This window comes from Manduca sexta, chromosome 5 (genome assembly GCF_014839805.1).
Source record: "Manduca sexta isolate Smith_Timp_Sample1 chromosome 5, JHU_Msex_v1.0, whole genome shotgun sequence".
NCBI lineage: Eukaryota > Metazoa > Arthropoda > Insecta > Lepidoptera > Sphingidae > Manduca > Manduca sexta.
In genome coordinates, this window is record NC_051119.1 from 7,437,650 (window position 1) to 7,458,638 (window position 20,989).

At 37.3% G+C, this 20,989-nt stretch overlaps 2 protein-coding genes across 3 annotated transcripts; one reads left to right on the forward strand and one right to left on the reverse strand.

Annotated features, from left to right (window-relative positions):
• Positions 1-536: 536 nt before the first annotated feature.
• On the reverse strand, positions 537-13,925 carry LOC115444641 (S phase cyclin A-associated protein in the endoplasmic reticulum). Its single transcript, XM_037443390.1, is given in 14 exon segments — positions 537-777; positions 1,382-1,491; positions 1,871-2,053; positions 2,056-2,215; positions 2,820-2,968; positions 3,791-3,952; positions 4,246-4,416; positions 4,646-4,804; positions 5,080-5,169; positions 5,465-5,643; positions 5,976-6,153; positions 6,506-9,148; positions 9,371-9,528; positions 13,587-13,925. Coding segments are annotated over 14 exon segments (4,668 nt in total). The 5' UTR covers positions 13,672-13,925.
• A 293-nt stretch (positions 13,926-14,218) lies between these two features.
• Positions 14,219-18,358, forward strand: LOC115444642 (40S ribosomal protein S11). 2 transcript variants are annotated; one of them, XM_030170497.2, is made up of 4 exons: positions 14,219-14,310; positions 15,252-15,368; positions 17,318-17,523; positions 18,215-18,358. In XM_030170497.2, exons 1-4 carry the CDS (start codon positions 14,299-14,301, stop codon positions 18,336-18,338), a joined length of 459 nt encoding a protein of 152 aa, XP_030026357.1. In that variant the 5' UTR covers positions 14,219-14,298; the 3' UTR covers positions 18,339-18,358. The 2 variants fall into 2 exon arrangements, with proteins under 2 accessions (XP_030026357.1, XP_030026356.1); XM_030170496.2 differs by lacking the exon at positions 15,252-15,368 and adding an exon at positions 15,065-15,193 and having other exon boundaries at positions 14,252-14,310.
• Positions 18,359-20,989: the final 2,631 nt, after the last annotated feature.

Genomic DNA, 20,989 nt, shown 5'->3' on the forward strand with positions numbered 1-20,989 from the left:
ATTTATTAAGGTAGTTTATAATCATATAACTAGATGGCGTTGTAACTTGTATCTATAGTCTATACTAATATGAAAATCTGAGTCTGTTTGAACGCGCTAATTTCAGGAATGAAACGAAAGAATATTTGATCGAATTGAAAAAAATATTTTGTATTAGATAGCCTTATCAGCATCGAAGAAGGATTTAGGCTACATGGCACACTATGATGTAAAATATCAACTTTCACTTCACATACAAAATGTTTTAGGTATACAAATTATCCTAAAATATTATAAAAAATGGATTTTGAAAAAAAATTGTATGGAAATAATTTGAGTCAGGAAGGACATAGGCTACTTATAATCCCGAAAAATATTGGACTAGACTAGGATGGTACTTTATCTCGGATTTTTTTTTAACGCGTGCGGGTCGGCCACGGCCGAACAGCTGAACCGATTTTGATAAAGTTTGGTATGGAGACAGTTTGAGGCCCTGGGCTCGGTGGTCAGCCATAGGCAGGCTATTTATAATCCCAGAAAAATGCTAAGCAGGACCTTTATCCCGGATTTTTTAATTTCCCAGTTGAAACCGCAAGCAAATTTTTGATAGAGATAGTTTGACGCCCTGATGTTCTGACGTGAAGCCTGGACGGGTCGCTAGTAAAAATAAATAGATGAACGCTACTCACGAGCTGGTTGGAGAGTATCCGCGCGAGGTGCGCCGGCGCACTCGTGGCCAGCAGCCGCGGCGCGCTCGGCGCCAGCCGCGACACCATCTGCACCGCCGACCACAACGACCTGCGCACGAGTAACAATACTTGCAGTAGCTTTTCTTAATCGTAGCACGGGAAAGTGGTTTTACGGTGATGTTGTGAAATGAAGCGGAAAGAAAATATCGATCGGCAAGAGATAATAACGCCCCCAGACGGTCGGCACAGTCACGTTGTTCTGCCTAATTATTTTTTCGATGTGATTTTCCGCAACCGATTTTTGTCGTGTAATCGTCATTGCAAGGTGACTTCTGGAAATTTTGAGCTTGCAAGTAGAATGATGGATGGTTGCGAGTAGGATGTTGCCGCTAGTGCAAAGTGCAAACGCATCTAGAACTTTTTGCGCAATATATATATTTTTTCTAGCAAAAGCATTGGGATCTGTCTGAAGTGTGTGAAGTTTTTGGAGGATGTAGAGGAGAACGTTTATATTGGTTTATCTTACGGCTCACTAGAGTATAGCATCATCCAAGCGAGCATTGGGCCGAGTCTCTTAGTCTATGTTTACCCTTCACCCGCCAAAACTCGCAGTGGCCTTCTTAGGCGCATATAGGACATCCCCGGGATATCGGTCCACCCCAAGGTAAGGAAAGAAGCGTAGTGGTAGAACTATACATGTATGTAGTACGTACTTGGTGCTGAACTGGACGGCTAAATCTTCCTTCTCGGAGGCGACGGCTAACAATTGCCCCAAAACTTGGAGACCCTGCGCCTTCTGGAACGCGGTCTTATCCTGCGACGTCTGAAACAATACACATATTACATATTCTCAAAATCTTGATGATCAATATCCATCGGAAATCATGTGGCTCACTCCAGAAAATAATATTTTTACATTGTACAAGAAAAACTTATCGATGCTTTTCATTTTAATACAAAATCAAGTTTTTTTTTTAGTACCGATATTGTTTGCTACTCGACAATTGCGTGTAATATCAATCTATATATTGCAATATCTAATCGGTATATTCTAACTACAAGGTGACCAAAAAAAAATCTGCTTTGAGAGCGCCACTTTTGTTTTATCATTTCAATTAACGTTCAATATATGAAATTAGTTCTACACTTCAGCACAACATGGCGAAGATTTGTATTTCCCCGGTCAAGGTACAAACACCAACCTTATCAAACCTATCCATCATCCGATGCAGTTCATTCAAGTTCTTCTCCAGAAGTGGCATATCCGCCACCGCTCTTGGTTTTCTTCTCTTTCCACTTCCCTTGCTCATGTCACTGAGCGAACTGCACACCGACTCAGCTTTACATAACTTCTTGTTATTCTTCTTCTTCTCTTTCTTCTCCCTTCATCTTTCTTGAGCTCGGCTTCGAAGCCGTTGATACCTCGTTGTTCCGGTTCGTTTTCGAGGAGTGGCGCAATAGCATTCGATATTTGGTTAAGCACTTTTATTAACTTGGTGGGTGGATGGATGTCTGGTGAGTCTTCTACTGGGAAGACGTCGATGCTTCATAAAAAAGAAAAATTGGCCTTGAATTAGGATACTTCTTTTAATATTATATACTAGTATAATAAGAAGAAGAATTGTGAGCTTATTTGTAAGGATTGTTAGGGCTAATCGTATAGCTACGGAATCGATTTTGAATTCTTTCAGTAATAAAAAGCTATGTTACTTCTGAGCGCTGTAGGCTGCTTTTATCCAAGGAAAATATAAAGCGGAACTTTTATGCTACAAAAACTATCACGCAAGCATAGCAGCGAGTTAAAACTAGATACATATTAGTTGGATTATAGCCGTTTTATTTTACAGACAAAATGCCCCATGTCGACCACAATAGTATCGCTATACAAAATAAATTCGAAGTGTAATATAAATTTTACTATTACATTTTTTGTTTTCTTAGGCATAAAACAGCGAAGATGTTTTCAACTCCTCGCATCACAGACAATTCCAACGGAATAACTAGCAATATAAACATACTACGTGCTTTCTTAGAGATAGAAGACCGAAGAAGTTCTCAAAGACGTCACAGACAACCTTACCAAAAGTATTAGCAATAGAAACATACTATTAAGCTACATATTCTCCGGTTTCTTGTTTCAATAATACTTACGAAGCAAGCAACTTCTGCCTAACTTTCCTCGCTTTCTTCTTTATCGCTTTCTGCTTCTCCCGCTCTTTCCTCTCCTGCTCCATCCTTTGTGCCGCCTCTTCTATCTCTTTCTGTTCTTTGGACGCTTGGTCGTGACTCTCCGATGTCGTCTTGAATTAAGATATTTCGGAATATTAATGATCATGATTTCTTATATTTACAGCGAATGTTAAATATTAAAACAAAAAAAAAAATTGGATACAATCGCGGTTTCCATATTATTATTTTCTCCCGACGTTTCGAAGATGTGTAAGGTGAACATTATAATATAAAAACCACGATAAAATCTGTTTTTTTTTTTGTTTTAATATCTAACATTCGCTGTAAATAGTTTTATTTTAATATTTATGGTTAAATAAAAATTGTACGTCTAATAAAAAAATAATTGTCGAACTTTTTTAAGATCTAGGTTTTAAACTTCAGGGCTATATAAAGTCGAGTGTACACTAGAGTCTACCTTGTAGACCGACGGATGGTAGAGCACTAAGGCGCGACGGTCACGCCGCTACAGTTGTAACAGATACTACAAATAACGCATGAGAAATACGAGACATTTACTTATAATTTATCACTCGTGTTAAGGCCAAATTGCAATATCACAATCTATAAATTTTGCTGTCATAAAACACGTTCTTAGATAAATATTATACCGAGAAAAAACATGTTGTTAAATTTGTTTTTTTACTGACTGTATAAAACTCAATCTTGATTCAATTTTTAAATAGAATTATTAGTTAATACATACGCTATTCATTACGACGGCAGTATTATTATTTATGAAAGGATAAAACGCTACGTTAATATAGATAAAATTCATAAATTTTACCAAAATTTATCACAGAAAACAGTCATATGCAGTGCACATAAACACCAATTTAGATTACGATATTCATTTACATGGTGTATTTACATAATAATGGGTATCAACTCACCGGCTGTCGAGGTCCCGTGGCCTTCTCCCTGATGGCCTGCAGATGCGACTCCAGCCTCTGCTGGCTCGCATCCTGCTTATCCCGGATGCGTGATCTCAACGCATCGGCTTCCAACTCTGCCGCCGCCGCCAGCGCTGATAGGCGCGACTTCACGCCTTCCGCCTGTTACAAAGTCCATAGTTTTATATCGAAAACACTAAATTTTATTGTGGCCTCGGTCTCATAGCAATGAATAAATGCTGCGGACAAGATAATCCTGGGTTCGAAGAACTGGTAAGACATTGGGTTTTTTTAACCAAATAAAACCATGTTTCGGATTTTATCCCAGTTTTTATATTATAGTTTTCTCTCGAAGTTTCCAAAGACTTTGCAGGCTCGCCACGCGCAGGCGCCGCGCCGCCTCCAGCGCCTGTCTTATCACGTGTAACATTGACGTACTGGTGACAGAGTGGTACCTTCTCCCTGGCGGCGTGGTGTCGCTCGCGCTGCGTGCGCTCGCGGATCTGTCGCGTGCGCGCGTCGCGCTCGCGCCGGCGCTGCAGCAGGCTCGCCACGCGCAGGCGCCGCGCCGCCTCCAGCGCCTGCCGCCGCGCGCCCACCGCCGCCTCGCGCGCCGCCTTCAGCTCCTGCAACACATCACGCCTCATGACGCCCGCTAGACAACCCATCGTTTTATTTAACTGAATAAAATATACACACATACGTCTTTTAAACTTGGGGTAGACAGAGACACAACTAGTTTTCGCACTCTAGTGGTATCGCAAAACGTCACTCGAAATGTCCATAATTGCCTACTTTACTTATTTTTTTTTTAAATAGCCGTACAATGTTGTTGTTAATGTCAGGAGCACATACCAGTTTGTCGAGTCTCTCGCGCCTCATCTGTCGCAGGCGCGTGTTCTGCGAGCGGCACTGGTCGAGAAACTCGTGCCTCCTGTTCTCGGCTTCCAACTGTTTGATGAACGCGATCTCACGCAGCTTCTCCTCTTCGTCGTGAGCTTTGCGGACTATGTCCTGGCAAAATATGGTTAGAATAATAACTATGTAAAGTCAGACTTGAAAACTAAATAACCTCGCCATGTTGTGGTAAAATATGGCACTAATTTTTGTACTGGCAACATTAACATTGGAAGCAAAAGTGTTGCCACCAGTCAGATTTTATTTCCATTGTGAAACCATAAGAAATAATAGCCAGAGTAATCAATGTGATTTATGACATTGTTGTTGTCAGGATGACGCGAAATAAGGTTTGCAACCTTCATTTGGTTGTAAATAAAAACTTTATTTACCTTTAAATGTTGGTCTCGGTTTTCAGCTGCTTTTGCCAAGCGCCTCTCCATTCTCAGCCTCTTTTCTTCTATCAGTTGGTTTTTTGCAACCTGGTTAAAAAATAATAATATTCGAAATAAGCAAGATTAATATCGTATGGTTGCTCTGATATCGATGATGATTAAAATGAAATAATAAAATTTACAAAACTTTACGGTGCAATCTACAAATATTATTTTTTTGTAGTTTAAAAAATATTTTGATCATTACGATATATTCGACGATTAATAAGGGTACATCCATAAACTACGGCCCACGAATTCTATGATCTTTAAGTCCACACACCATTCTTGTTACAAACTGACATCTATATGAATAGTGTACCTGAAACATAATGCGACAAACCTTAACTTCCTCAACTCTGGCGAGTAGCTGGTGGATCTTTTTAGCCCTCTCCGTCTGATACTCGAGCCTCTGTCTCTCTGCCCTGGCCTGCTTGGCTTGGAGTCTTCGCAAAGCGTCTTGCAAGCTGCCGCGCCGCTTGATACCCTGGGACAGCTTCGCGTGGAGTTGTTGAGCCCGACCTAGGAAAATAAGAAAGATGTTACCCATGGTCGTACCCAGGGGAGAGAAGCGAAGGTCCGCTGTTCCTATCTATGAGGAATCTGATTTGCCCTCTGGACCAGACAATCAAATACAGGTCACAATGTCACCTATGCTTCCAAACAAATGATAATCAAACGAGTAGTACCAATCGAACATGTTAACAATCGGATATGATTTACTTGATGATATTTAAAATATTGGCCTTTTGTTTCATTTCATTTCAATTTGTGGCCTTCCATCAATAATAGATCACAATTCGACATTACCCTACTCTCTTCAGTAATGTAAAGAAAAATATCCAAATTCTCACCCGGATCCCTAGCCACTAACGCCTCCAGGACGACTAGAGTGTCGACCCGCTCCGCCCAGGACATTCCAGCTAATGCAGTCTCGTACTGATCTTCTAGACTGGCAGCTAGAGACGTCAGGTTCTCATTGGACTGCCTCGATGTCGCCGACTGGTCCTCGCAGAGAATCTCCGCGTCTGTCTAATAAGAGAATGAGGGGAAATTATTTTAACCTCACCCGGATTTTACATTGATTAGAATGGATAAAAATAATTTTAATTTACAACGTATTTCATGGCACCACCCTGAATATAGAAAACATACCACAACAGTACCTTTTTATATTTCGCGGAAAAATTGATTTAGCAGTACCACTACGCCTTCGCGGGGAGCTACTGGACGGTTATGTTCGGTTCGTCCACCTTCCGGAGATAGAGAATCATCTAGCATAATTTAGTAATACAAAAAAATATAAGATAAGACAAGACACTAGCCTGTGTAAAAATGTGACCTAACTGAATGGGAGTCAAATTTTTCAAGCAATAATTCTTACCTCTGTATCATCAGTTTCCGTGTCCAGATCTATATCAGAAACTTGCTGCAGCTCCATGATCTGTCTATTCAACAAATCCTCTTCCTCACACAGCTTCCTCTGGTCCTCTTCAGATTGGAAATCCAACGCAAGACTAATCTTCCTCTCATTCTCCTCAATCTGTGACGTCATTTCCGCAATTTCCGACATTTCCGACGGATCGCAAGCTCTTAGAAGCTCGTTATCATCCGACATAGGATCGTCTTCATCAAGATATTTGAAAGTGAACTTGAATTCCTCTTTCCACTTGTCGAAATCGAAGGTGTCTTCAGTGCTCTCCTGCGACCGTGCTAAACCGATGGGCAGACTTTCTAAAGAGGAATGCAGCCTGTTTTTAGTCAAATCATTCTCATCGTTTTCGCTGAGTTTATCTGATTTCAATGGGTCATCTTTGGACCGTGTTTTTAAACCGGTCACGTCAGATTTCTGACGAATCATTGCCGGATCTTTCTGCTTCGGCTCTTTTTCTTTCTCTTTCTCAGTGGCCACTACTTGGACTACCTTTTCCGGCTTGTTTTGAGGCTGTTCGGACTTGGCCCTGTCTGGGTTTGGTGTTATGATCGGCTTCGATTCCTGTTTGGGGGACTCGATCATATTTAATGTGGGCAAACTTGTTGTGGCCGAGGGCTGGTGGAAGCGATTGGCCCAATGAGATCGTCCTTGCTTTTTCGATTCGCGATTCAACCTTTTTGACTTAACTGTTAGCCAACCCTCATTATCACTTTTATTCACGTTTAACACTTCAATCGAGTTCGCTACATCTTGTCCTTCCTCGGGTACTAAAGTTTTAAGACTCTCACTCGATTCAATCCGTGATATGTCGATCTGAGTGACTATCGTATCGGAGCTGCTATATTCGTCACAGTCTTTAATTTTCTCTAAAGCTGGGTTAATGTTTTCTTTTTTATCACCTTTGTCATTAATCTTTAAAGAAGTTGGTCTGGGAGGTCGTTTCTTTACATCCACTTTAGGTGGTAGTTTGGCGTCACCGGATGCCATTTGGGGTCTGTTAATAGGCTTTTTTGGTACTAGTTTGCTAGCTGGAGTATCGAATAGGCTTGTCCTACCCGTGGTTAAATTGAAAGGATAGCTGCACTTGTTAGTTTGGTTACGTTTAGGCACGCGTTGCGTTTTAGGAGCTGCTGATGGTCGCATATCTACAGCCGTTTTGCTTCTGGTCAAATTACTCAGTCGAGTCGGTGTTTTAGTTTCTACTTTAGCCGTCGCTGCAGTAGGCTGCTTCGGTTTAGCAGCCGCTTGAGAATACGCTGGCCTTTTTGGCTCGGGCTTTTTTGCCTCTAGATCTTTCTTTGCCTCATCCTTATTTTCTACGTCTTTGCTTGTATCGGAGAATTTGGTTTCCATTTTCTGATTTAATTCTTTTTTCTCTTCTTTTTCTTTAGGAATGTTATTTTCTATAAATATTGGTAATATTTCCTTTTCATTAGAATTCTCATCACATATTTTGATAGTTTCTAACTCACCCTTGATCTTAAGTTTACCTTTGTTAAGGGTTTTAATATGGTTAGATATCTTTTCACCATTCGTAATAGTTTCAATTATCAGAGTCTCATTTTCCGATTTCGGCGAACTTTCATTTGAAACATCAGCAAAGTTATCTTCAGATTTAACTGGAGAATTCTCCGTATTAGTTCCTTTCTCGTCAGAATCAGGTGTTTTATCTACATCTTTAGGAGTTGTAATAGAATCTTCAAACATGTGTGTTCCGTTTAAGTTCTCTTCTTTGATTTTATCTGTTCCGTTCACCATACGTTTGGTCTCTGAATCAATTTCCTTATCATTATTGATCATATTGTCGTTCTTTATGCCATTTTCAATGAGTTGGTTGGCAAGAAATTCGTTTTCCATAGCATCTAGCTTCGCAATAGTCGCTTTGGCTTGCGACGATAGTTCTTCCTTGGCCTTCGTATCCTGATTTATACGCTTTTGGGACTTTATAATCACTGGCTTAGGACAAACATTAGCGTGCTCTTTGGCTTTGCCAATTTCAATATTTTGGATCACCAGATCTTTCTCGTCATCAGTTTTTGTATTATTAGTTAATACTTCTACTTCATTCTCGATACTATTTTCCTCAATAAGCTCTTTAACTTCCTTCTCCTTGATATCAGAAAGCCTAGAAGTTTCCTTAACCATTTTCGGCTCGGGCTTCGTGGCAATTTTGGATGAAATTTTGCTACTAAAGAATTCGATATTCGCTTTAGGACTAGAGCTATGACCGGTGATCCTTGGACTTATCTTGCCGCTGCCTGGACTAGCTTTGCCAGTTAAATTCGGGCTATTCTTGCCACTCGGCGTATTGTGGCCAGAGAGGCATGGACTATTCTTTCCAGAGACAGACGGTGAGCTTTTTACAGAGTGCGTGCGTCGAGACTCGGGCCTTACAAAATCAGTCTTTCTTATCTCCCATGCTAGACTCTGTGGCCTCTCTGGGGCGGGGGGAGTGTTATCGTACTCCCACTTCAACCTAAACCATTCGCCTAGGGCTTTAAAATCACGTGTGTAATTCTCCAAAACTAATATAACTTCTTGGCACTCGTTTAAGTTCTCGTGAGCTTCAACTGTGTTGTAAATTTCACCGATCTGTAGGAGATAACGTAATTATCGCATGTAAATACAATAACATCTCAATTATTTAAAAGAATAACTATACTATAAGTAGTTTTATGAACTTGCAAGAGGATGCAGTTACGAAGGCACAACAACCCAAAAAAATTTCACTCAAATATGAACGGTGAACGCTTACCATCTCATCACATCATCCACCACCTTTCTCATTTACTCGCAAAGTAAAAAATAACTTACAGCACGTTGTAAGTCCCCAAACAGCAGCGCCCAGTAGCGCGCCCTGAGTTCAGAGCGCTTGTCCCTGCCAGCGGAAGCGGAGCGCAGCCTTGTAGAAGGGCGCGGGGCGGCGCGGCGTGGCGGCGCTGACGAGCGCGGGGGCTTACGCGCCACGCGGGCTGTGTAAGGAATATCTTCCTAGAGTTAATATAGCTATGAGCGTTCTGAAGTTTCGGAGGGACTAAATCGTATTATATTACTTATAGCTAATCCTAATAATTTCACACAATTACTGATAGTGTGCATACAGCTCGCTCTCACCACTCTACATCTGTGCTCATGCGTTTTTCCGTCTACTAAAGACCAGTACAAAAATGTGAAGACATAGTAAATTCGAGAGTAAAGAGGAACAGCTGCACTCCTCTGGGCATGTTTAAAGCTTTCATTTTTATTACACTTAAATATAAACTACACATAGGTATACTAACATAGGTATCATATAAATTCCACAAGAGTTCATAGATCTTTAAGAATGCAACTGAGTGACGAGGCGAGTGTGTCGTTCGGTCGAAAACGCCTACCTTAAACACTAAACAGTAATTGTGCCGTCTAGAACCTTGATTAATAAAATACTACCCAGCACTCGACTGCGCGTTCCCACAAATCCTGTCAAGTATAACAATATAGGTCAAAAAAAATTATACGAGCACAGTAAAGTGAGCACAGTAGAGTTCTGCACCTGGTAAGTGGAGTGAGGTCCATTAGAATGTCGACTGACGAGAGATGATTACCTCTCGACAGTCGACATAATTATGCCGGCCTGTTGGAACCCGATATACCTACATAGGTTGATCACGGAACGCAATACACTTCCTTAATACTAAAATACAATAAAGCTTTCATATAACTGCTCGAAGGCAGAAATATACAAATCGACGGTACTTAATAAAAAAAACTTGCCAATGGAATAGCTGTTACATAAATCCTAATTGTGAAAAAGTATTCCTGTAACAGTGAAGTCTACATCAGATTTTAAATTAAGAGTTAATAACCATAACAATCTTCCCGAAGTACTTCAAGATTCATTTCGAACAGTGAGCAAAAATATTTTTAAAAATGATTCAATTTTGTTCCTAGTATTTCAGACAGACGTTTATAAATTTCCTGTTTTCCTGTTTAAAACTATCTATACAACGTTACTTAACAAGTTAAACTCTAAACATAGCTTTGTATCAGGCATTAGTCACAGGCAAGTAACTTCCTATATTTAGTCAGAGTGACTAATATCACATCTGGGCAAACAGTTTACTTAAAAAGAGACAATTACTTCATACTAATTACTGTTTCGCAAAATGGAAGTATACTTTGAAATAAAACATTCATACGGAGTCAATGTTAAACGGTTTTTTATCAAATCTCCGGATCAATAGCAAAGATGGATCAATCAGATTATAATGTGATCGTTACGCTTGCTTATTACTTGACTAGCTTTAACTGGCGGCTTCGCCCGTATGAAGAAGTTTTTCGGGATAAAAATCCTGCTTTATATTTTCCCAGGTTAAAAAGTACCTAACCTGTACGTTATTACAGACTGTAATCTATCTTTATACCAATTTTCATTCAGATCCGTAGAGCTGTTCCGAAGTGCTTGAGAAGCAAACATCCAAACTTTCGCATATATGTATATTGTATAATATTAGTAAGTATAGAAGTTTAATATTAATTATTTTATTTTCGGCATCGTTCTACGGATATAATGTTTGTTTAATTGCGTCTGCGAGCTGAGATCAGAGCTAAGATTTAAGCAAATGCGAACATTTGCTCTTCGGTTCGCTCATATCTGAAGTTGCTTTTTTTTTAACATGACCCCACGTTAATTAGCCTGGCAACGATCAGCTTTAAATACAAACATACCGGACTTTTCAGTGAGCGCTTTAGGCGCATTCGGTCAAATCCGGCACTGGTCAAAACCAACCATAAAATATCATGGTTAATAATGCTGTACATATGAATTCCTCAGAAATTACTTCTGCGAGTTATACTAAAAATGTTATATGCAGTGACGCTATGCTATTCCCTTTTCAGGAGCATATCTAAATACAGTTACATTGTATTGATTGATGCGACTACCCTCCGAAGCATCTCGATGCTTGTTATTTTCGTACTGCACATATCGATCTAATGTCGGTCTTGAACTTTAATGTTTACGTTTCGACATTTCAGACGATACTTTATCAAAAGAAGGATAATCAACCTATTTTCGATATAGTGCATTTGAAAAAGTTTATGCGTACATGTTCTGTATAACGAATATAATATGAGAACAGGTTGAAAATTGATCAATGTTAATAATTGTAAATTTTGATCATAAGAGACATAATAATAAAAACATGTAGTCATTGGTGCAGATATAGCGTAAAATTAAATACAATTAAGCACTAAACCAAAACAAAATTTCAAATCGCCTACATGATTTTACTCCCCACTTACCCAAGTAATATCAAAACTATTGAACAATTAACATCCAACAAATAAAACAAAATTAATTAAATTTTGGTATCTGGCCAGCTAGCCAGGCTTTTCCCACAAATCTAAAATTTAGCATAGCAGCACCACAAATATTGCAATGAAAATATGTTTTTTTATTTAGTATCAGACCCCACAGATTATGCCGGGGGAAAACTGTGAATAAGATATTGGAATCCTCTGGCTTAGCAACTGTAGAGATCTGGAGGAAAGTTGGACAGGATATGTGGGCAAGGAAAGGATCCCTCTTAGGATGGGAGAAAGCCAGGAAATGTTTGTGAGCCCTTAAAAACCTGAATGTGTAGCTAGAACCAAGAGGTATGCACACTGTACCGTGTGCTTAGAGCGCAACGAATGTCCTCCCATGCATGGGCATGTATTCAGAGTGGAGGCAGAGTGCACAAGAATTGCGTTGGTGGGAAATTGTCCAGCAATGTCCAAACAGAGGCGGCTTTTAGGGGAGGCGAATCGGGCAGCCGCCCGGGGCCTCGCGCGGTACCTCGCAGGACATTTATTTACGTTCTCACCGACGAAACTGTTAAAACAGAGGAACATTTTTTTACTCTGCCCGGGACCTCGCGTCTGTGGCTTTTTGCTTTTGCCTGAGGCCTCGCGTCGTTTAGAGCCGCCACTGTGTCCAAACCAGCCCACAATATATCAACCATTTTCAAGAACATATTTGAAATTTCAGACTTTTCCAAGAGAGGCTCTTTTCTTTATTGATTCTGAAATGTTTGTAGCATTTACCCAAAAGCTAGAAAACTAACCATATTACAAAATTACTGAAAATACACCATGAATATCTTAGAATTAAGTTTATATAATAGAGTGGGAAATTTCAGTTACAATGTTCTTCCTGAAATGCTGTAAAAACACCACTATACCAGGGATGTGAAAATAAATTGCAAATGAGTATAATGTTGAAATCTTTAGGAATGGGTAACTCAGATACAAGATGTAGTATAGACTTTTTATGTACCGAATGAGGTGACAAATTATTAATACCTGCACCAGCTGATAATTTAATTATTATTAGTATTACAATACACTTTACTTTACACTTCTTTGAACATAAAGATATAATTAAGCAGGCGGGTATAACTGTGTCAACCTTCTAGTGATGTATTTATGTTACGCTAGATGTGTTTTTTTTGCGATCACTCACTTAACATCATATGCAATGAGCCACTATGCCCTTCTGATAAAAATATGGCAATTTTGAATTCAATATGGCAAGCTTTAATATTATGCTCAATCTTTTTCATGCCAGAAATAAAGCAATTGTACTAAAAAATTATCTATGTGTTTATTAGATGAAAAATTATGAGTTTTAACTTGCAACATTATATTAAAATTGTTTTCAATCCATTTATTATTGCATTCTAACAAGGTTTTCAGATTTATAGTAAAATAATTTGCACCTAAAATGATTATATTTTTGTAGATATACAGAGCATTAAGTATAAAATAGATTCAATCACCTTTACCTTCATTTTTTTATAAGTAACCATTGTGAACACACCACATAAAGGCAAGTAAAGAGAGATATATATGCAACCATTCCACATTGACCGTGTAGAAGCAGCACAAAACAGTTAAATTATTAATAATGAGGCTTTAATACTCGTATTTTCAAAGTGAAACATCACCGCCTACGAACAAAAATGTATCTTTCAACAGATATGTTTAATAATTAAAAAAATGGAATTACCCGGCGTGTCGACCGCCACATGGAACGCTACGAGGTTCCTCGCCTCCCTGCCTTCCTCTTGGACGAGCTGCCGCACCTCTTCCATGGCAATTTAAGAGAATAAAATAATTTTCCAAAGAAAACAAAACGCAACAACCGTGGACATCACGTACATATGTAGCACGTGTATTGAACTAATATTTATATTTTTATAGGTGAGAAAACATAAAAAATATCATAAGAAAGCTAATTGATGAAGATTTTGAGAGCTAATTGATAATTAAATAGAATTAACTCGAAAAATAATTTGTACGAATATTTTCATAACAATTCGCGTTTTGACAGATCCGTTTATGAATGTTGCTGGGTGTCTTTGCTTTCACCTCTTGTAGTAGAAAATGGTAGAAAAAAAATTACAGCTTAAAACTAAATATACTTGTCTACATATCGAAATAAATTAGATTATAAAAACTTATGAAATTGTCATAAACTGACTAATTTTAATGTTCAGTGAAAAAATTACTTAATAATTATAAGAATGTAATATTAGGTATTTTATATTACATTCTTATAATTGGCTGCATTTTTTTATGTGAATAGTTTTATTCTTAAATAAAACTAAAAAAAGAATGAAATTCCTCCGACAATAATTATTTTTAATCTATACCACGTATATCAAAGATTTGGATAATAATAAGCTTGCAACACCAACTTCTTTTCGTTGTCAAGCAAGATGGCGGATCAGGTACGTGCAGAATTTCTTGATAAAATATTTAAAAATAAGTGTATAAACTAGTGAAATTTTATCAAAAGTGCTCTTTAATTTGTAACAAACATGAGGATATTATATTTGAGTGAAAAAAATAGGTGGTTTTATAAAAAAAATGTCTTACAAAGTGTGCACGTGGGATTTCGGCATTCGTGGATAAAATTTGTAAAAATATAAATACACGGCTTTATTTACGATGTGAAAACCTACGGATGTGGAAAAAGTGATTAACATTTCTATATTATGTGAAATTTTGTCGTAAATATCTTCATGTGTAGAGCTGCGAATCTTGTAACAATAACCTAGTAATGGCTTCAATTAATTCTCTGGAAAACCAAGATATATTCCTACAACTAGGCTATAAAACAATTTAAATTTACAATAAACGACTACCTACCTGGAAATAATTTTTGACTTAGGTTATGTTTACCACCAGTTATGATTGGAGGTTATGTTCAAACCTCAACAAACAATGAACTTGTTCAGTGCCTTATTCTTTAGATAATGCTTTCTAAATTCATAATCCAAAATTATTAGAACATAATAATAATTTATATTTCATTTTCAATCTCACTTAGACCTAGTTAAACCTTAAAAACTACCATCACTGAATTTTGCTACTTTTTCTTCACTACGTGTACTAGTCTAGAAACATTTCTGTGCAACAATATATCACAATGTAGTACTATATTACTAATCAACACTTGTAATATCAATTAAAAATTTGCAGACGGAACGTTCATTCCAAAAGCAGCCAACAGTGTTCTTAAATCGCAAGAAGGGAATCGGTGTCAAACGTAGCCGTAAACCTCTGAGGTACCACAAAGATGTGGGACTCGGTTTTAAAACACCGCGAGAGGTAAATGCATGGTGTGAAAGTACTAATTAGCATTTTTTCTTTTTTGTTTTCCTCGTAGACAGAGAAAGCGTTTCAGAAACAATTGACCGTCTTCCTGAACAGGAAGGGGGGCATGAAAAGGAAGGACATGCGACACAGTAAGAATGTCGGGCTAGGTTTCAAGACACCTCGTGAGGTCTGTTTTTCGGTTTTTACGGTGGTGGGAAGGGACGCTGGTGCTGGTGGAAGGTGGCTGCGTTGTTCGATGGTCGATTTGCGATGAATTATGGGTCATGCATTTTACAATTTTTATATAATAGTAATTGACAAAACCCATAATCCATTGCATAGTGTCCATAAATTATTCTCGATGCTTGCTTTAATATGTTTGCATGAAGCTTCTACGGTCAAGAGGAATTTTATTGGTACCTGCATTAGATATATTTGGTCTAAAGCAGTGTGTAAGGTGGTGGTTGTCACTCAAATTGCTTAAACTGCAAAGAACTTTTTATACAATATAACAATCATATACCAACCATTAACAGAGCCTGACTAATATGTATTCATGTGCAGGGACAAGCTTATAAAACCTTGCAGCTTTTCATTTTACAAAAAGGCTATCTAAAAGTCATTCAATTAAAAAATATCAACCACAGTTAGTAAATAGTTGCTATATAATTTTGCAATTAAAGATTATACTACAATGCATACTCATATAAAAAGTTCTTTACAATACAGCAACCGTTGTCAAGACAATCAAATAGTATAATAACAAGATATGTTAAGTATTAACATTTTATTATACAACTGCAAATATGAATAATGATATTGATATTGATAAAACCCTCTAAGGTTTTCACAAATTACATCGCTCAATAATGTTTTTGACACTTTAATATTTTAATTTAAGCCATATCTTTTATTTCAATGGGCTAATAAGTGATTTAATTATTTTTTATAATATGGATGTTGCATCTTACACATTTATATCTGAATAGATTAGCAGACATACAATTCGAGATCTCATGGTTCAAACTATTTTCACCCTAGTTATATTTGTTTAGTAACATAGTTTTCTTATTTATGAGTTATGTAATTTCTGGATGCTCTACATGTTCAGAGGGTCATCTGGTTTAGAGGAAAATTTTTATCCTGGCTGACAGGTATATGAACAGCATGTGCTAACATGAAATCATTCAAAATGTATAATATCTCATGAACTCATTATTAATTAAGACCAATACTTGAATCATTGCTTATTATATTGAAGGCGCTAGTGAAATAAGGTCTAATGCTAGACATTTGTATACCAGAAAAATGAAACTAAGTGGATTACTAATCTTGTCAAGCACTTATAGAACTCTGTAATAAATATTTTATATCAAATTATGGAGATACACCTAGTAAAATTTAGGCACATTTACAAAAATTCCAAATAGTTTTACCAGTCATTGTGTAATTTATACAGTAGTAAAATGGCAGAATTTTAGTTTTCTCTATTTTTTTTTTTTTTTTTTCTATTTAATAGATATTTAGTTAAAATCGAGTTTGTAATAAACAATACAATTGTAAATGTTCCAATATTTTACTATGTGAGCGCAATATTGTTTAGGACTGAATATCGACATTAAGTTAATGTTATCTCCTGTAACTCCCTCCTATATAAGGTTTTGTTGGTAACTAGCAGATTTAATATATATTATTTACTGTTGAGTACTGTAACATGGTGATTGGAATTTCATTTAAATAGTATTTTATAAGGTGGTTGTAACATGATGATACCCACACGACGGTCTTCTGAAATACCATATGACGAAGATTGTGTTTCTAACCCAAACTCTGATTACAATACCGCCAAATATAAGGAAATAAAAAAAATTAAGACATATATTACCAACATATTTTAGTTCAATCTTGAAATGAACAAATATATTTCTCATCTAAATAAAAATGCATTTTAGGTGATATTATTCTAATATTTCATAACTATGCAAAAATGACATGCTCTTTCCTAATTCTACTACTTAGACCATTTCATAAGTGCATTACAAACGCCTAAACCATTTTTTTTTATTTTACCATCTACTTCCAATTATAAAACTTCAACCATTCCAAAAATCAACCAGAACTATAAACAAATTCCAGGCGATTGAAGGCACGTACATCGACAAGAAATGCCCGTTCACCGGCAACGTGTCCATCCGTGGTCGTATCCTCACCGGAGTTGTCCAGAAGATGAAGATGCAGCGCACGATCGTCATCCGCCGCGACTACCTCCACTACCTGCCCAAATACAACAGGTTCGAGAAGCGACACAGGAATATGTCCGTGCATCTGTCGCCTTGTTTCAGGTGAGATTTGTTTGATATGTAAAGATTGATTCGTGCACGAAAATGTGACCTCACTGCACCTTATGGTAAATGTGAAATTCCATAGAATGTCAACTGACTAGAGATAATCACCTCTCAGCAGTGGACACAATTATGCCAGCCTAATATACACAGGCCACTGTAGTTGGTTTTGTGTATGGTGATCGCTATCCAGGCGGATATATTAAACCACCAGCACATTAAGAAAACCCTACTCTAAAAATAGTTTCACTTATAGAAACAGGGTGTCTGGGATTATTTTCTAAAATCGGCATCATTAGGTCTTAGCAAGAATAGAACGATCCCAAAACAACAAATTCATACATTGTCTGAACATAACAAGCACAGCATAGATATGGTCAACTTAACGTCCCCTTTTGGAACATACAGAGATGTACAAAACATACTATTATCTGCCACTCCTTGGTCAGAATGCCTTTTTTATATTTATAATGGAATAACTAGGTACTTGATTAAAGATGTTATAAAAAAAACTCTTAATATTAGTCGTACTAAAGATTTTTAGGATACACTTAAATGATGATATCCACACGACGGTCTTCTGACGACCATGTGACGAAGAACGTGTTCTAACCCAAATTCTGACATACAAATCTAGTCACCTACATAACACCGAGTCTGAACTAGTACTAAAATCATTACTACCCTGCAGGGACGTGGAAATCGGAGACATCGTCACCATCGGCGAATGCAGGCCGCTCTCCAAGACCGTCAGGTTCAACGTATTGAAGGTTTCCAAAGGCAAGGGATCCAAAAAATCCTTCAAGAAGTTCTAATAAACTTATGTTATAAGTAATTTTGTTGTTTTATTGTGTTATATGGCAGCATTTTTATAATCCTCCATGTAGTCGTTTTGAATTTCATGTGTCTGGCATTGTATGGTTGTCAAATATTTAATTAATTTTCTTTACTTAACGACTGCACACGAACAGTAGCAACACCAACTGAACTTTCAATAAACTATTGTGCTCAGTATCCGGCGATTAATATTGCACATCGACATTAGGTGGATATAGTCTGCTAATTACAGATTTGTAGAGCGTTATTTCGGTCGCACAAAACTAATGTGACTACTCACGACACACAAAACACTAACAATTGAGTGTCTATTAGGTGGTATTTTTTTTTTTGTATCGGATCCTACAATTGGCACCGGGGGAACCCTGTAATTGGGATACTGGAATACCCCGGCTTAGCGACTGCAGGGTCCTGGAGGAAAGTTGGGAGGGGAAAGCTAGGAAGAATAAGGAAACATCTTAGGATGGGAGGAGCTCTTATAGGCCTCAATGTGAATTGGCAACCATGAGTTCCGTTCTATCTTCCTGTGGCAGGGACTAATTTAGGCAGAACGCCTTTTTGTGGCGAGCAAGTGATAACTTTAACGAGCTGAGCAAGCGCATGAATATTGATATTTTTTCAGAGAACATTTAATCAGAGATTTCTTTTCTACAGGAGACAACAAACCTTTATGAACGTGGCTATTGTTTATAAAATATTTTCATTTCTTTTTTGATATTTTAATATAACTATTATTATACTAGCGGGATGTAACTGCTCACATTTAAATATATTTAATACGTAGTTTTAGTCGTGGGAACAATTATTAATCTATAGTTATAAAGCTATTATCTGTTGGTTTCCCTAAGATGTAATAAATAAATGAGACATACACACTTAACTGTGTGCCCAGTGCTGCGAGAAATGTCCCCCCGTGCATGGGCATGCATTTGGTGTGGAGAACGAGCGCACATGAATTGCCTCAGGGAATATTAAGTGCCGTTGACATAATGATATGATTTCCTTAATTGAAGAAAATACATACAGCATTTTTTATATGGCTTAGGTATTTGCGTTTGAATGGAAAACACAAAATTAAAAAAAAGATTACTGTGGTTGTGACTCTCCTAATATTAAAATATGCTAAGCTGTGTACAGTAGGCAATCTTCTAATTACACTGTACCGGCTAGAATATTCTGTAAATTATAATAACACTGCTTGGCGGCAGAAATAGACATGACGGTTGCGCCTACCCAGCAGAATTCTGGCATACAAGATACCTAACTAGAGTTTATGGAAAATCGATCTACAGTAAGCAGGTTAAAAGCAAACCGATAATGAAAAAACCACTAACCAAATGCAATATGTTGCTCGTACTGGTAGCGTCTCGTTTTAGGCCTTCGTATTTCCCTACTAAAGATGCCTTGGCATATCGCATTGAGTGTTCATCTATTTACACCTATAACGACATAGATGCATGCCCCATGAAGAAACCTGTGTTTAACCTCATAGATCGATACATAATAATAGCTTTGTAATGCAATTTTTGAGTAGGTATGTTAAACTGTAACTTTTCACGTGCTTATCGTTATTAGTACCTTCAGTAAAATTTAATATTTTTATGACTCAATTCAGTAATCAGTACCGAACATAAGTGGCTGAATATGGTATGACATGGATACCATTTCGATAGATATTGGGATAAAAATCGACTTCTGCTTTTGCTTGAAAATATAGGTAGATATTACTCATAAAATAAATTGCGTTCTGCAAGAAGTATCCTCGCATAGGTGTATTCATATTATTCTAAGCCAAGGAGGCTGGTATTTACTCTCATTGCATTTTATTTCTACAAAAAAAGTGGGTAGTACAAATAATAATAATTGTTTACAGTGCCATCTATGAGAATTGTGCCGCTCTAAATCAGAAGTACCTATGTAAACATAATAGAAGTAATTTTATTTACTGCCTATTTGTATAATCTAGTTGTAATACATACATATTTAATAAAAAAAAAATAACACAAATTTATTGCAATTATTTTCATGTAAGTATATGACAAGCTATATAAGTAGGTAAGATTTTTTTAAATTGGGGGCTAGGGTGTTTCCGGGTTTTAGCGGGCGTTCGACTTACCTTCCCTTGGTTGGTCCTAGTGACTCCTAGTGCTCCGATGCATGTACATGTACTACATACCTTTTGCTTCGAGTAAAGACGGCCCCACGCGTTTATTTTTATACTAGCTTTTGCTCGTAACTTCGCCCGTGTGAGAGTTTTCCGGAATAGAAAGAAGTTTATATCTTTATACTTTGTTTTATAATATATTTTTTATAACTTTGAGAAAAAAATATGATTGTTGTGTAACTTAACCGTTTACGCAGCGCACGCAACGGATGCTCCCAAAAGAAATAATTTAACCCTATTTTTTGCAATATTTTCCATTGCTGCTTCGCTCGTTATTGTCATAGCGTGATGTTATATAGCCAAGACCTTACTCGATAAATGGGCTATTTAACACTTCAAGAATATTTCATTACGAACCAGTAGCTGCTGAGATTGCCCGTTTAAATAAACAAACTCTTGATCTTTATATAATGGTAAAGATATAGATGTATGTTTTAAAACGTACTTGAAAGTAAATTCCATATG